Source organism: Ochlerotatus camptorhynchus, unplaced genomic scaffold, assembly GCF_037179485.1.
Source record: "Ochlerotatus camptorhynchus isolate MF236.1 unplaced genomic scaffold, CSIRO-AGI_Acam_v1.1 ptg000433l, whole genome shotgun sequence".
Taxonomy (NCBI): Eukaryota; Metazoa; Arthropoda; class Insecta; order Diptera; family Culicidae; genus Ochlerotatus; species Ochlerotatus camptorhynchus.
The window spans coordinates 406,321-424,683 of NW_027040919.1; the positions used below are offsets into that span (position 1 = coordinate 406,321).

The following is an 18,363-nucleotide window of genomic DNA, read 5'->3' on the forward strand; positions in this document are numbered from 1 at the left end:
GAAGTGTGTGTTTACAATCTACCTCCGACTGTCTGGCAGTTACATTATGGTTATTTCTTATGAATGCAAGAAGCTTGAACCCGGGAGTTAGAAGGAGACAGCTCTACCACCAATAGCCCAAACGATAAGCCCCGCTATACATTGCACTAGTTTACAAATAAAAGGAAAACAATGAACTTCAATGTTTGACCGATGATTCTTATGTAAAATTGTGCGCTGAATCCAAAAATTTAGTCATGAAAAATCTCAGTAGGATAGTTTTCTAGATACAGCTAAAAAATGAAATTTCACTTAAAAAAAATGTGTTTACTAAAACACAAATATCTCCGGCTGGTGGCCGGTGGTCGATGAGTTCGTGTATTTGGGCTCACTGGTGACCGCCGAAAATGATATCATGACGCATTATGGCAGGGAATCGTGCTTACTTTGGACTCCGGAGGACGACCCGGTCGAATAAAATTCGCCGCCGCACGAAGATGACTATCTACCGGTAATCCTCTACGGTCACGGGACTTGGACTATGCTCGTGGAGGAACAACGCACCCTTGGTGTTTTCGAACGGAAGGTGTTGCGTACCATCTACGGTGGAATGCAGAGGGATGACGGAACGTGGAGGATGCGAATGAACCACGAATTGCACCAGCTGCTGGGAGAACCATCCATCGTTCACTTTGCAAAAATCAGGTGACTACGGTGGGTTGTGCACGTCGTAAGAATGCGGCACGACGACCCAGTGAAAATGGTTCTCGAAAGCAACCCAACATTGGCAACGAATCCAAACACATAAAGCAACCAACTATACACACAAAACGGTTGCAATGACTACCATCACAAAACTCGCTCTGTAACATAGCTCGATCGGAGTGGTAGAAGGATAATGATATATTGCTTGCCTACTTTGTTGCAATATACTTGGATGAGGACATAGCTTGATCTCAATCGAGAAAAGACAGGGTAGATTGACAAACATGAGACGGACCGAAAAGTTGTGGTTCACCTGTGCTACCATGCTCAACACCCAAAGGGCTCAGTAGTTAAACAAAGTTCTAAAAGCCGGATGAAATTTTAACCCCAAACAACCAGACTAATCTGAAACAGCTTCAATTCATCAGTTTTAGAAAGTTACAAAATTACCATAACGTTTATGATTTCCACACTTTTGTGGTCAGTCCAAGGGCGAAAATGATATGAAACCGAAAAAAAATCTAATACTGGAAAAAGAGACCGAAAAACCGGGATACTGATGCTGTAGCAAAAATCGGTAGATTACTGCTATTCATATACATTCACGTTACTACTGGGATAAATGCATTTTCTTGTAATTTTGTAATACAATACTCCTCGAAACTCGGCAGTTCGCAAATTTAGAAAATGAATTTATTCGATGATGAAACCGGTTAGGAAAAACACAAAGGAAAGGAAGCGAATGGTGTGTTAATCACAATTATTGCATGTCGCTTTGTAAAGCACTAAGTAAATCACCATTTCGTAGTTTTTCGTTAGTTCTTCTTTCGCTTTGCTAATGCGCGGATGGGCGAACATTCTACATAATTGAGCTGAAATGTTCGTCCAATCCAATTCAAGCCGTAAATTTGGTTACTTCGCTTGCCTAGGATGATTTTGTATCTGTGTCGCTTATGTTAATAAAATCTATTATCGTAGCATTATTATTATTAGGATGATTTTTTGCAGGTTCATTTTTTTATATTCAATTAAAATGTTCAGTCTTATTATTAATCTGTATCGACGTAAATGTGTATTTCTCTTCTTCTTGCTTCAATGTTTTTCATTAGTTAAAACAAAATATTACGTTTGACTCTACAGTAAAACCAAAAAATAAGTTTTAAAATTTAAAATCATACATTGCTGCTATTTTATCGCTCGCAAATAAATTAGTGACGTTAGCAGTGATTTGTTTTTTTTTTATTTAACTGTGAACAAATGGTCCACTGTTGATCGTCCAAGCTACGACGAGTTTAAAACTCTCATTTTTCACATAAATTGGAAAACACGATCGAATCGACCAAAAACGAAAAACGGATAGAATAAATTAAAATTACACAAGCAAAGGAAAAACTCGTCGCTCACCTAACATTCTCGCAGGCGCGCGCGCTCGACGCGGTTCACAGATCGACCATCAAGTTTTGCAGCTGCTGCAGATTGGTACCGATTTTAAGATTCTCCGGCAGGGTCCGTATCCTCAGCAGCCACGTTTTGCATTCCATACATTTGCTGACACGTTCCTCCCGGCTGACGTCCACACCGATGGTGCAGGCACCCCACGGGTCGGTGTTTTCGCGGATCACCGGCAGGAACGTGGTCAGAATCACTCGCAACGTATCGCAGGCACGGGTACAGTGGCTGTAATGGGAAGGTAGCAAAATGGAAAATAATCAATATGGTGGCTGGAAAAGTTTCACGTAAAAGTCAAATTGCAGAGAAGGTCTGAATCACCCGAAAACCATATCAAGCATGTTTGTAGAGGCAAACTAAGGCTAATATTTTGCAGGGAATCTGGAAAAGTCATCCACTCCCTAACATTGCACATGAAGTTTAGTTTTTTTTATTGATGAAGGTAAAAGGAGGTACCTTTCTAACTGGATGAACATAAACTTCATAGATGTTGCGGTACTATTAATGCAATTTTGTCATGATTTTGCAAGGTTATATTATCATAAGTTTGGGTACCCTTTTAAAAAACATGCAATTGTTTTTTGGTCACTTCTGCCATTTTACGAGCGATTTCCAATCTTTATAGGTCACTGACTGAAATTTAGTTCGTTGTTAATTGGTTTATTATACTTTACAAGTTTTGAATTTCTCCTAAAATTACAACATATTCAAAATTCGTACTGAATACTCATGACAGAATTGGTTCTGTTTTTCTATACCCATCGAGATACGTTTGTTAAAATTTAGTTGAAAATTTAGAATATACTTTTTAATCAATAAACTAGTTATTCAAGTCATTGATCAAAGGTTTGAGGTCATGCCACAAAAAAATGGCAGAGATATAAACAAAATAACATTCGAAGGTTTTGTTTTGAGGGTGACCCCATACTCTTGAGCGATTACACCTTACTGTGACTGACCTTGGTTGGTCTTTTTGTTCAGTAGTTGAAAGGCAATGAATGTAGTAAGTTATGTTGGGATGTGGCTCAACATATTTATTCCATTTTTGTAAACTAAAACTACAATGATACTTACAACAGCGACAAACCATACTATGGGTAGGCCCCAGACTTTTGATCGATGACTTGAATTACGTTTTTATTGATATAGCGTTAGCGTTAGCGTTGTTATGATATACTTCGTAGATTGGATACTAGCGACACTCACGTCTTTTCTAAAATTCTCAGTTAGACTACTTTCAGGAATAATGCTGGGGAGTAAACATTGGTTCCAATCTAAACAAGAGTAACAGAAGCATCACTGTCGCTATTCCCGGCCACGCCCATCTTTACCATAACTAGGGATAGGGAAGGAAATGTTGATGTAGTACTTACTTAACGAGAGGCCACCGACTTAGCGACACCCTCATAAGTGCTACGGAGTTGGAGGGTTGGGTAGGGTATTCGGTTAGGATTCACCTCAAGTTGGCGATGCAACCAAAAGTATGTATTGTTTATTTGTTGTTTATTTAATCTCTCGATAGCCGGCTATCGAAAGAACATATTCATTTTGTTTAGTGATCATGAATTTTAAGAGTCATGACGGAGAGCTTGGGATTAAACCCATGATTTTCTGCTCAGTAAGCAAACACGATCCCTCCAGGGTCATCGAGCATCTCATAATCCACAGCGCTTCGCGTCAAAGTACGAATATATGGATGAACTATCTATTATTGAATAACTATTATTTACGATAATTACATGAAAGAAATAAAATATAAACTACAAACAAAACGTGACTACTAAAATCTCAAAAAGATATTCTCACAAATATATTTCACGCAACCAAGAATTTTAAAACCATTAGACAATGATACTTTGCACATGTTAGACACAAGAAGAGGCAAAAAAACAAGCGTCCGACACACAAAATCCGCCAAATCCACTTGCAGTCACAATCAACGATTCTACGAATCGCGAGCGCTCACGAATCATAAAACCGCCGACTGCGGCACTCTGAAATCGAAATTGACAGGCGCTATGCGTCAAACACCCGCCCTCCAATCTCCTCCCGCATCCAACATCACAAATCTCCATTACAACATCTAACGAATTCAAAACTCCGAAAATCACTCATCTATAGCAAGTGAGTGGAAGCAACACTGCATGCAACCATTCTTCATGATACACTTTTTCTGCCTATCTTTCTATTGGGCCTGTGGACATGCGTTAGCTTCGAAACTTCTATCCAAACTGGGAAAATTTTCAGATCACAAAAAAAAAACTTGAAAATAAAACTTTCAAAGGTAAATACAAGCAAATAAATATTGATTATTTAACGCAAAAACGAGCAAGTAATATTAAATCTCTTGTATCGTATGCTAATGCTAATTGACTGTAACAAAAATAATATGCTTAAATAAAATAAAATATTAATAAAATGATATGCAAAATTTACTAGAAGATCATTACTTTATTAGTGAGAGGTTTGCTCAGTCTGCATGAAGCAGCCGATTTCATCATAAAAATTGTATGGTTAATTTGCTTAACGACGTGTTCTGGATATCATCCAAACCATTTATGGAATAGTTCAATGATTTGGGTTATCGTTCGTTTATGGTTATTTTTTATTAAGGGAGGCATACTGAAGCATTAAGAAGGTGATATGTGTCACTATAGGAAATCATCATCGTTGCAAATATAAAGAAATTAAATATAACCCTTTGCTTCAGTATCGTCAACCTCCATGTCCATGGGGAGGGGGTATGCAATTTCAGCCTCAGCGTGCTCAACAAAAACTCTTCAGACCCACCATGATCACAGATAAAGGGAACTTTAAAGTACAAAAACAGAACTGAAGACATCAAACGTCTAAAACCAGAAACAAAAGCACTTGGATGAACTATCTTGACGTTCCCACTCGATTTCAACATGTGAAAATTGTGCGCTCGATAAATTACAGTATGAACGTGGCTCTTCGAAAAGATGTCCAAGACAAAATTGTAGAAAACTGATACATGGTATCGAAACAAGTGAAAAAATAAACAGGAACGAACTCACCAAATGAACGATGGTTTGCACGTGAAGCCAATACTTGAAAGACTGTTGCATCTCCTAATTCTAGCTTAACATTTCACAACATTCCGTCGGATCTTCAAAGAAGCTCTTGCACCTGCCTCCAATCAGAATCATCTGGCCAGATTGCCAATCGCCTAATAAAAGTTCTGATGAAAAGGATTATGATAAACGAAAACACTTTCGAATGCATTTCCAACCAATCACTTTCACTTTCTTGCACTAAAATTAGAAAACGCCAAGAAAAAATAAAACCGTAAATTTGACACTCGGAAATTTTTCGCGTCCACACAGAAGCAGAGCACACTTCGATCAACTAGTAGAAAAATAAAACTAATATATAACTAAAAGTGCAATGGATAAGTGTTAGTTCCGGGATCATTTTAGTGTTAGTAGTTATGTTAGTTTTGATCCGTATTCAGCCCTGCCGGCCCCTCCAGCACTATTTGCAGCAATTGTGATAAGATTATGCGACACTGCTACTACTACTATGTTAGATGTATGACTTGTCAATTTTCGCAACGCAATGTCTTTCAATAAATCACTCAATCAATTTGATGTTTGAAAATTTGCTCAAAAGGGCTTTGTTGACACATCATACCTTACCGAAAACTAAAGCACAACAATCCTAATTCTTATTTCAAACCTATCAACATATTTAACACATCTTTCCTAAAACTTCACTTGTTCGTAAGCGCCTGGTTGAAGATATGACTTTCGCTATTGACATTGTCTGTACTTAACAAATACACTAAATAGGAAGATTTATTATACAACTTCATAGGCTAGTCGCCTCCCTAAGCGGACCCCCCGCGTCCTATCTCTTATGTTAATTAACTTTCTGAATTCTATAATTGAAGTTTATTTAATAAATAATAACTGAAATCTCTAATCTACCTACACAATCATTACCCATGCTTTTAAACTACAATTTAACGTGTTTCAAGTACTTCTGGCTTTTACATGTATTAATTATATCTTTTTTCGTCCCAGATGACACCTTCAAGTGACTCAAATGCTTCACTTTGTTAGTTTCCAAGCTAATTTTAAATTGTATATTGTATAGGGTAAATGTTCCAACTACGCTCTCACGCTTCCACTATGTGGCACCACAAAAATACATATGGGTATGTAACAATAGAAGCACACCACAGTGGGAATCCCGAGCCATAGTTCAAACACTTATCCCAAATCAAAATGAAGCACATATAAGATTAGTTACAATACCATGTACAAAAATGATGTTTAACATTGTTTCCTGAGTAATAATTAAATGAAAACAACAATGAAAGCTTGTCACGCAAATAGAAGGAGCACTGCTGGGCACTTTCTGAAATATTTCAATAGTATAATTCCCTTGCAAACCCAAATGAATCTATCTGCGTAAAAATAAATAAAATAAGAGTGATTTGCGGCAAAACCCGCCAGTATCACACCCAACGTCAGTGCCTATACGTAAGCGTACTACGACGCGGCTCTCAATTAAAGGAGTAACAAGTGTGATACTATCACTGCTAGACTAGATCTTTGGTTCTCTCATACAGTGGTTTATCAGAGAGGGGAAGCTCAGTAATCTCCATTGCCTGCCCATGACGCCATTCTATCGCGGCATGAGCCAGCAACGTTGAATTACGTTTTTATTGATATAAAGCTAATTCTAAAATTTTCAACCAAAATGTTGTAACTTAGGCTCAGGAAAAGTTTTAGTTTTGAAATGTCAGTCAATACCATTCCAATGACCTATAAAGATCAAACACATGGGTCTTCCGGGCATGTTGCAATGCCCCCAGAAATGTCCAACAAGAACCGTATCAATATTGATTATGCTCTCGCATTCAGAACTTGCGTCACTATCCATGATAAAAAAAACAGCTGAACACATTTGGCACACAAGACTAAAACGTCGTCAATCTACAAACAACTCGAATGAAGTCAAATTTCACATAGATCCCTACGCGAAACTAACCCTAAATCTCCCCATCTCTTTTCCTCACCCGCAAAAATAGACAGTTATGCCGGGTTTGTTTTGGTATCCATTTGTTCCTATCTCTTTTATTCTCATAGAGAAAGGAGGAAAGAGGACGGCAAAAGAGAGGTTAGTTTTTGCGTGCAGTGCTTTATTGAAGTTCTGATGCTAATTTGACAACTCCTCTGGATCGTTTACGACTATGCTTGGTTTATGTCGCCCGCAAAACGTTAATTAGACATAGTATTCTAGAGTGATTCACGCAAATTTTACGTGTCAACTCTTACAATTTAATTAACTTTTAATTACCTTTGCGGACTAATATGAGTGCTTTTGAGGGGGTATACGACTTTAGGCGTAATGAACATTAGGCATAAAGGACGTTAGGCATAATCTATTCGATGAATCGCAGAAGGATGATAATGGGGACCGTCTATTGATTGCTGACAGCGGTGACAATAATGAGAGAACCTTAATTTTTGGGACTCATGAAAACTTGCGACGTCTTGGACGGAATCCCTTTATGAAGAGCTTTGAGTGGGTTGGTTTATTTCCTTTAAATTCCGTTATAATTGCTTATCTTTTGACAGATACGCGTATTTCGTCTACTACTTGCAGACTTCATGAGTGCCAAGTACTCAACACCATTGCCAGATTACTTAACCGCTATCGCTACTAATCTTGAATCTAAGTAAATATGTAGCTATGTCACTTATGATATGATAAATAATAGATTCCAAACTGTGTTTGTATACCTTGTATTATCTTTTATTCAATGTTTAGCCTAATTTAAGCATTGTTTACCATGCTCGAAACAGGTTTCTAGAGTTGCACAGCAGCAAGGTATTTTATGCCTAACGTCCATTATGCCTAATGACTTTATGCCTAACGTCCGTATGCCTAACGTCTGTATGCCTAACGACCGTATGCTTAACGTCCGTATGCCTAACGTCCGTATGCCTAACGTCCGTATGCCTAACGCATTTATGCCTAATGTCATTTTGACGCTTTTATCCCTGCGCTTCGGTCAGAGAGCGTATAGGGCGTCGATGTGCCAATTTGGTCGTGGCACATTTCGAGTATGAGATAGTAATTGCAGTTAGATCAAAAGTGCCTGAGAAAAATGCAAATACTTTCGCAGATTACCCGAAGTTGCGATAGTGAAGGTATGATCACAGACAAGAAGACATAACACTCTTAAAACCTTCATCGAAATCGTTTATAACGGTCAATTTAAATGTTTCTTAGTTGTTAGAACCGCCACTTGTGGTGCACATAATCAATTCCCTTGCGTTTGACGTTTACACACTACAGCCTTCTGTAGATGGCGGTGTGTTTACAATGAGAAATGTTCAATGTGTTGTGTCTGTTTGTCTGTGATATAACATTTAGGTAACGTTAGGATAAAATCAAAACATTGAGAAATATAACGCATCACTTTCAGAAATATTTCACTTCGCAACCGATGAACCATTCTGACGGCCATATGAGTACCCAAGTAACCATATATTCGCAATATAGCTTGTATATTCTTACTTTGCTTGACTATGGTTAGTTGGGGAATCTGATGAAACTGTCACTTCTTGAAACTGATCCCTTTCGAATTTCTTTCATTCTCTTTTCGCACACGGAACGCTCGGTGGAACAGCGACTTTGGACGTGAGCCTCGTCCCAGATCACCATGGCAATTCATTTCAATTCAATGAAACCGACCAAAAAAGGCGGAATCATATTAGAACCAACCAAGGACGATCTACGGAAGGAAATTGCCGGTGAAGTACGGAATGAAATACGAAGCGTTACAGAAAAAGTCCAAGGGAGTCCAAAAGAAGTAAGGGGCTATTCATAAACTACGTAGACAGTTTAGGGGGGGTTGGCAATCATCCACGACCCATACAATTTTTTTTTGTATGGATGACTGTCTACGCAGGGGGAGGTGGGTTAAGAATCCCAACAAAATTGTCTACGTAGTTAATGAACAGCCCCTAATCAACGACGGCGGAAGAGCAGAATATGGTGAGAGCTTTCCAATTATTAAAAAAAATATATCAAAATTAAACTAAATACATGCCAGGTTTGAAAAAATATATTTTCAAACCTGGAAGCGTGTATGTAATACCAATACAGTGGTGACCCGATTTTGTCAGCCCCCGATTTTGTCAGCCCCCGATTTTGTCTACCCCCGATTTTGTCTACCCCCGATTTTGTCAGCTTTTTGACCCGATTTTGTCAGCCTATATGATTCAATTAGTTTTGGTTGAGGTGAACTGTTTTTTACAGTCGTATTCGTATTTTATTGATTGTCTAGCTCAATAATGACATTTTTCGAGAATTAAATGTGCAGTGGTGGCAAAATCAAAGCAGGGGAAGCAGGGGTTGAGGGGCTAGTTGAAAATGATGTACGTTATGCATGTGTTTTTTTTTTTTTTTTTTATAGTAAGGTTTAGGAAAGCTTCAAGAAGCCTAGCCTGTAGTGAAGTTGGCACGGTGTGGTATCCACTAGTTGCCTAGTACAGCTTCACTAAAATCCATTCCTTACTCTCTCCTCTGCCTGGATCCCCACGGGACCACTGTAAAGCGACTACTTCGAGGGGTGGCTGTGCTCATGCACTTGTCGTACTCTCAGCGCTAGCTGACGTTGCTAGATCGCTGCTCTTCTCTCCATTTAGGCTGCAGCTCCGACATAATCTGCGTGACTGCCCTGCTGACCGTTCTCCGTCGTGTTCCACTCCTGTTGCCACTTAGCCAATGACTCCACTCTCACAACTTTCCGTACTCTTCCGGCTTCTCTCCGCCTGTAGCACTCGCTGTCCTCCGCCAGGGTGATGCCGATTGGGATCATACCGGCGATAACGCATACTGCTTCCGACGAGATGGTTCTGTACGCACTCACGACTCGCATGGCCATGAGCCGGAACGTACTGCTCAATTTCCTTTGGTTCTGCTTCGTTTCCAGCGCTGGAACCCAGGCTGGACCTCCATATCTCAGTATCGATGATGACACGCTGGCCAGAAGACGCCTCTTGCTGCTGCTGGGACCAGCGTTGTTTGGCATGATTCTAGCTATCGCGTTGATGGCCTTTGAAGCCTTCTCACAGGCATATCCGACGTGGCTGTTGAAGTTTAGCCGGTCATCGATCATCACTCCCAGGTATTTTAACACACGCTTCGAGGCTATGGTGTGCTCCCCGACGGTGATTTCTGCCCCCTGTACCGCTTTACAGTTACTGACCAATAACACTTCCGTTTTGTGGTGGGCTATCTGCAGCTTCGCTCCTTGCATCCAGTTACCAATCATGTCGATTGCCTCGGTTGACAACACTTCCACCTCTTCCAGCGTCTCGCCTGTTACCGTCAAGACGACGTCGTCCGCAAAGCCAACGATCTCAACTCGTTTGGGCAGTTTCAGCGTTAGCACGCCGTTGTACATCCCATTCCAGAGCGTTGGACCAAGGATGGAGCCTTGTGGAACTCCCGCTGTGATCCTAATCGATCTCAGTCCCATGTCTGTCTCGTAGACCAGATCCCGGTTCTGGAAATAACTCCTCAGGATCCTGCACAGGTAGTCAGGGACCCTCATTCTATGCAGTGCTTCGGCGATGGTCTCCCAGCTGGCGCTGTTGAACGCATTCTTGACGTCGATCGTTATCATGGCGCAATATCGATCTCCTCTCCGCTTATGTTTAGACGCCTTCTCAGCTCTCTCGACCACTATCCGAATTGCATCCACCGTCGATCTCCCTTTCCGGAATCCGAACTGACTCTCCGACAATCCGTGCTCACTCTCCGTGTATTTCGTCAGCCTGTTTAGGATGATCCTCTCCAAGAGTTTTCCGAGTGTATCCAGCAGGCATATAGGCCTGTACGATGCTGGATCCCCCGGCGGTTTTCCTGGTTTCGGCATCAACACTAGCTTCTGTATCTTCCACCTGTCAGGGAAGTGACCCTCGTTCAGGCATTTCTGCAGCACCATCCTGAACATGTCCGGGGATGACTGGATCGCCGCTTTCAGCGCTACTTTGGGGATTCCATCTGGACCGGGAGCTTTCTTCACCTTCAATCCTTTCGCCACTGCTACAAGTTCCTCGTTGGTGACTTCGACGTAATCTCCCTCTCCTTCTCCGTACGGTGTAGGTGGCCAGGTTGTTGGGTCGTGCTTTGGGAAAAGTCCTTCCACGATGACTTTCAGCTTCTCTGGACACATTTCAGCGGGCATCGTTGGACCTCTGATCTTCGCCATCACGACTCGGTATGCGTCGCCCCAGGGGTTGGCATCAGCGTCTCGACACAGTTCGACTTGCTCTGCTTAATCTCTCGTTTAAGTGCGGCCCTGGCCGCTCGAAACACTTCTCTTCGTTCCTCTCTGTCTGCTTCCGTTCTTGCTCTCTGAACACGTCTTCTGGCTCTGAGACAACTAGCGCGGAGAGTGCTAAGTGCCTCGTTCCACCAGTAGACTGGACGCCGTCTGTAATTTGGCTCCAGTTTCCTCGGCATGGTCGTGTCACATGCTCTCACTAACGTTTCTGTCAGCTCGTCCGCATTTAGATCTGCGGGACTCCTGTCCACACGAAGTGCCTCAACGAACAGATCCTTGTCGAAAGCCTTCGTCTTCCACTTTCGGTCACAAGTTCTAGTAGAGCCTATGGCAGAAAATGCAGAGCAAAAGAGAAGAGTGCGACAGTAGAGAGCAGAACCATTCATTCTGTGAACAATTCCTCGAATTTCGTGGCTCGAAATGTTGGTAGCGTAGTTAGGGACGATTTTCGCCCATGAGATGAAATGGTCAATTGATTATTTAACCATATTCAATAACTTTATGAAAATTTGTGTGTGTGTGTGTGTGTGTGTGTGTGTGTGTGTGAGTGTGTGTATGTGTGTGTGTGTGTGTGTGTGTGTGTGTGTGTGTGTGTGTGTGTGTGTGTGTGTGTGTGTGTGTGTGTGTGTGTGAGTGTGTGAGTGTGTGTGTGTGTGTGTGTGTGTGTGTGTGTGTGTGTGTGTGTGTGTGTGTGTGTGTGTGTGTGTGTGTGTGTGTGTGTGTGTGTGTGTGCAAAATCTCTACAAATTTCATTCAGAGAATTTTAATATGGGGTCCATGGGACATACGCAAGTCTTTATTATGCACTATGTATTATTATTGTTGTCCTTACTGAAAATGCTTAACAACATATGCATTGAGTGGCCATTCAATTCTTACCTAAGTTCATTTAGAACCACCCCCCCCCCCCCCTCCACACCATCATTGTAAGAATGTCTTTCCTTATATGACACTTACGAAAAGTTTGAAATTCCAGCTCCCTCCGCCCCCCTAAATGGGCTCGTATATATTTAATGATTCCTAAAACATAAATCTTGCATTATCAAACAGCATTTAAAGATATTATGTTAAAAAAATTAAGCGAAAAAAAATGTCCCGATTTTGTCAGTGTCCCGTTTTTGTCAGCCCTAAATTCATCAGGGGGCTGACAAAAACGGGGCATTACTGTATCCATTTGATAACGGTGATGTATACATGCGGGGCTTATTGTAAGTGAAAGTAACCTCGGAATGGGCGTGACTCTCCAGAAATTCTGAAATGGGTTGCTTCTAACTCTCGGACTAAAGCTGTCTACAATGATCATAAATGCGACATTGTAGAGAGAGTTCTTCCATAATAACACTGCCGGCCAGTGGGGGTTAGATTGAATACACACACACACACACACACACACACACACACACAATGTCATTTTGACGCTTTGCATGACATTATTCAAGGTCTGACCCAACTAGGAACAAGTCCAATTAGGTTCAGTGGTTGTTGGGCTTTATATCCTAGGCACGGTATTACCAAGCCGAAGGCGGCTGGTTCGATTCCGGTCGAGGGAATCTTTCGGGTGGTAAATTTTCTCGACTATCCTGGGCATAGAGTATCATTGTGCTTGCCACACAATATACAAATTCAGCCATCGGTATTGGCATCGAAAGCTTTCAATTAATAACTGTGGAAGTGCATTTAGTAGAACTCTAAGTTGAGAGCACGCAATAAGCTAATATGCACTAAGCAATAAGCTTGAAATGCAAATAAGAAGAAGAAGGTTGTCGAGAAATGTGGACTCTAAATAAGGCTATTACTGGCTGAGTTCTTCAAAATCATGAAGTTTGATGTGTTGCACGACGGGTTTTGGTTCTTGTCGAGAATCGGCCATCTCCTCGGGGGCATCAACGTATTTTTCTAAATTTTGTGTTGTTTTGCCACTGTATGTTATTCAGTCTACTGTAAAATCAGAAACAATTGCAACAACGCTTGGGCGTGACCTATGCGAGTCTGTGAACACTGAGTATTCAATAGCCGTATGAAATTTTTCATTCTTCCATAATGGAACTGCTGCTTCTACAATACAAAAATCTTCTAAACATAAAATCCAAATATGAATTGAGCTCGTTACGAACATGGTTAGTTTGATGAAGTCCTATTGTGCCATTTACGCGAAGGAAGAAATTTTCATTGGACAACATAAGATTGAAAGGCACACTTTTGGAACTTTCTAATGCTGTCAAATGTCTTGGAGTAATCCTTGATAGTAAACTTAATTAAAATATGCATCTAAAGCAGGCAGTAAACAAAGCTACTTATGCTCTATGGATATGCAAAAGAACAATCGGTAAACAGTGGGGACTGAAACCGAAAATGATCCATTGGATTTACTCTGCAATTGTGAAACCCAGGATTACTTATGGTGCATTGGTCTGGTGGCCAAAAACAAAAGAGAGTGTTGCTCAGAGAAAGTTAGAAAATACTCCAAAGGTTAGCAACTCACTCAATAACAGGTGCAATGAGAAGTACACCATCGAAGGCATTTGTACAATTAGAAGCCAAAAAGTGTGCTCTAAGGATTACAAGGTCAGTAAAACTCTTTGAAGGAGACCTTAGAGGACATCTTAGGATTCTAAAAACGGTTAGTATCAACTCTCTAGTAAGGAACAACGAAGACTGGATGGAGAAAAGATACAATTTCAATCGACTTTTTCAAGTATTTAACCCTGGGCGTAATTCATGGCAATTTGGTAGCCCGGTTCTTCGTCCAGGATCGATTGTTTTTTATACAGATGGTTCAAGATTGAACAATCAAGTGGAAGCAGGAGTAACTGGCCCAGGGATAGAAATATCCCCAGACAACCAGAAGTCGTATAACAATGTACAGACAGTATCGTAAATTGCTACAGTTTAAGTCAAAATCGCATATTAGAATGGCATACCTCGCATTATGTTTAAGTTAAATCGTATAGAATGCAAATTTCCGACTTATATGCGATGACTCATTTTTCCGTCGTACTGTATCACAAATTTAATCGGATTACATCGTAAGACTTTTCAAAATGGATTTGTTATTACAGATCAAATTACATATGATGTTAAATCAACTCGTTTAAAATCAAACGAAAATATGCACGTATATGGCCTCCACTTTTGTACGTATAAGCCATTTCTTTGCATTCTATACGACTTGTTTGTTTGTATATATGTTTGTATATCACGAAAACAACTTTGAATATACGTGCATTCTGGTTGTCTGGGTCGGTTCTTATGGGCAGATGGCCAACTGTGTTCCAAGCTGAAATCCAAGCAATTTTAGAGTGTTCCATTATATGTTTGCGTAAAAACTATAAGAGTTCAAATATATGCGTCATGTCCGACAGTCAAGGTGCTCTAAATGCTTTAAAGTCGGCGACATGTACATCAAAACTTGTCTGGGAGTGTGTTCAATCACTTCAAAAATTGTCTTGTCATAATCAAGTCAACTTATATTGGGTTCCTGGTCATTGCGGGATTGAGGAAAATGAAAGAGCTGATGCACTAGCAAGACTGGGATCTTCTCATAAGTTCATCGGGCCAGAGCCCTATTGTGGATTAACGGCTGCAAACCTTAGAATGGAGCTAAAAGCATGGGAATCTTCAAAAGTGGAGGAAAACTGGAAGAACACTTCTATTGCTAGACAGTCGAAGCGATTCATTAATCCGAAAATTTCTGTGACCCACAAAATCCTGGAACTTTATAAGAAAGATCTTAGTATGTAATCAGGTCTTATAACAGGTCATTGTCCGAGCCGTTATCACTTGAAGCTGATTGGAAAACTTCAAGATGATGTATGTCACTTCTGTGGCATAGAAAAGGAAGACTCGTAACATTTGCTATGCCACTGTCCGGCAATTTCCAATAAAAGGCGTAAGTTCTTCGACAAGGGGCTGATAGAACCCTTTGACATTTGGAGAACAACTCCCAGTACGGCAGTGCACTTTATTCGAAGTATAATGCCGTGCTGGGATAATGCTTTTTTTATCTAGTTCGTTTATTTGGAAGGCTCAATCGCGTTAGCTTTACGGAGCCGATAATTCATTGTTCACTGTGTGTAACAAAATTCACTTAATTCTATGTCTAGTAGGAGTTGGGCCGATTACTCGCGGCTTACTCGAGGTTAGAAGGGTACATTTTCGAAGGATAGGATCAGGGGAGGAGCTTGGGGTAGGGTTTCGTTGTCTCATCAGAGCGTTGTCGCCAGTATGAACGGTAGTTCTGTTCTAGCTTCGTCCGGAGTTCGACCGGCTATGGTGGGTGACCAGTGGGCGACGATGAGACTCATCGAGACGGGGGGACAAGACAAACAAAAACTAATAAAGAGAGACAAAAGACAAAAGGAATTAAATTCTTATACTAGACATTTGAAGAAAAACATAAACGGACTGCATATAGCAGAGATCACGGGTTGCCAACACGTCTCTGATAGGAACATAGGGTTGTCTTCCTTGGGCCTCGAGGGTATTCAAAAGTCGCTCTCTGGCGGCGTCATTATCCGTACATTGCCAAACTGCGTGTTCGATGTCATCGTAACCGTTTCCACACCGACAGATGTTGCTGTCCACGAGGTTTATTCTATTGAGATGAGCATCTAGCGAGTAGTGGTTGGACATAAGTCTACTCATCACGCGAATGAAGTCACGACTTAAGCCCAAGCCTTTAAACTACGCTCTCGAAGAAACATTAGGAATAATTGAATGTAACCACCGTCCAAGATTTCCAGTGTCCCAATCGGTTTGCCAACTCGAAAAGGTACTCTGACGCACTAAATGGTAAAATTCATCGTGTGAAATTTGCCTGTCATACAATTCGCCTTCCTGCGCGCCCACCTTTGCGAGAGAGTCCGCCTTCTCATTGCCTGGGATTGAGCAATGTGAGGGGACCCATACAACGGTAATCATATATGATCTTTCGACCAGTACACTCATCTGCTCCCTTACCTTTGAAAGGAAATAAGATGAGTGCCTACCTTGTTTCATCGACCGAATAGCCTCAATCGAACTGAGACTATCCGTGAAGATGAAGTAATGGTCTGCGGGCATGTTGGAAATCATCCCCAATGCGAAGTTGATTGCTGCCAGCTCAGCAACAAAAACGGAACAAGGTTCCTGAAGTTTGCGGAAGGCGCTAGAGTTTTCATTGAAGACACCGAAGCCAGTGGATCCATTATTGAGACGGGACCCGTCTGTAAAATATCTTTTCATGCAATTGACTTGTTGGTACTTTTCAGTAAAAATACGCGGAATAATAATAGGTCGAAGTTGATCGGGAATCCCATGAGTTGCTTGTTTCATGGTCAGATCATATTCAATTGAGGAACTGCGATTGGTGAAGTGAACACGGTCTGGAGTATAACAAGGAAGACACATATCTGATGATATGTAGTGGTGGTAGATTCTCATAAATCGAGATTGTGTGTTCAGCCCAAGAATTTCTTCAAAATTAGCAATTATAAGTGTGTTCGTCACTCCGCATTTGATTAGTATTCTGAGAGAGAGCTCCCAGAAACGGTTCTGGAGGGGTGTTACTCCTGCCAGAACCTCGAGACTCATGTTATGCGTTGAGTGCATACAGCCTAGAGCAATACGCAGACAACGATATTGAATTCGTTCCAATTTTATTAGGTGACTTTTTCTTGCCGAGAGAAAGCAGAAAGAGCCGTACTCTAGAACAGAGAGAATAGTTGTTTTATAAAGCGTTATGAGGTCTCCCGGATGAGCACCCCACCATGTGCCGCAAATTGAACGGAGAAAATTGATCCTCTGCTGACATTTTTGCTTCAAATACGTAATATGGGCATTCCAAGTGCACTTTGAATCAAACCAGACCCCAAGGTACTTGAAAGACAATGATTGGGTAATGTTTCTGCCCAAAAGATTAAGCTGCATTTGGGCTGGGTACCGCTTTCGAGTAAACACTACCAGTTCAGTTTTCTGCGGCGAGAATTCGATCCCTAGATTCATAGCCCAAGAAGACAAGTTATCTAAGGAATTTTGCAATGGTCCTTAGCGTGCATTGTTCTGCCAAACAGTTGTCGATATATTTGACATAAAAGTTATAAAGAAGAGGACTGAGACATGAGCCTTGGGGCAGGCCCATGTAACTAATTCTGGAAGTTGTCAGTTTTCCAAGAGAAAAGTTCATTTGCTTTTCTGACAACAAATTGTACAAGAAATTATTTAAAATTCCAGAAAGTCCACATCTGTGCAGATTGTCTGACAGAATTTCAATGGAAACTGAATCAAAAGCCCCCTTAATGTCCAAGAATACTGAAGCCAATTGCTCCTTGTGCTCAAAGGCCAGATGAATATCTGTGGAAAGCAGCGCTAGACAATCGTTTGTTCCTTTGCTCTTGCGGAACCTAAACTGTGTATTTGATAGCAAGTTATTTGATTCGACCCAGTGATCGAGTCTCCGAAGAATCATTTTCTCCTAATGCACGAAAGCATAGCAATCGGACGGTATAAGTTATGGTCAGACGCTGATTTGCCAGGTTTTTTTAATGGCTATTACTTTGACCTGTCTCCATTCAGGCGGTACAATGTTGTTTTCTAGCAAGGAATTGAATAAATCTAGCAATCGTCTTTTAGCGATATCTGGGAGATTTTTCAGAAGATTGAATTTAATCATATCGCTTCCCGGTGAGGAGTTGTTCGATGAAAGAAGAGCCATAGAGAAATCCAGCATTGAGAATGGTCTATCCAGAGAGCCGCCGCTAGGAGACGCTTCTCGAAGAATATTTTGTGCTGGAACTGAGTCCGGACAGACCTTTTTAGCGAAATCGAATATCCATCGGTTGGAGTATTCTTCACTCTCATTGAAAGATGAGCGGTTACGCATGTTGCGAGCCACCCTCCACAAGGTGTTCATTGAGGTT

The 18,363-nt window shown here is 41.1% G+C and overlaps 1 protein-coding gene across 1 annotated transcript in view; it reads right to left on the reverse strand.

Moving 5' to 3' along the window:
- Positions 1-1,503: 1,503 nt before the first annotated feature.
- The window catches only part of kat80 (katanin 80), a 44,670-nt gene continuing 27,810 nt past the window's right edge, over positions 1,504-18,363 (reverse strand). The window contains exon 6 of the mRNA XM_065234369.1: positions 1,504-2,361. Coding sequence (XP_065090441.1) covers positions 2,124-2,361 — 238 coding nt within the window. The 3' untranslated portion in view covers positions 1,504-2,123. The remainder of the gene's footprint in view (positions 2,362-18,363) is intronic.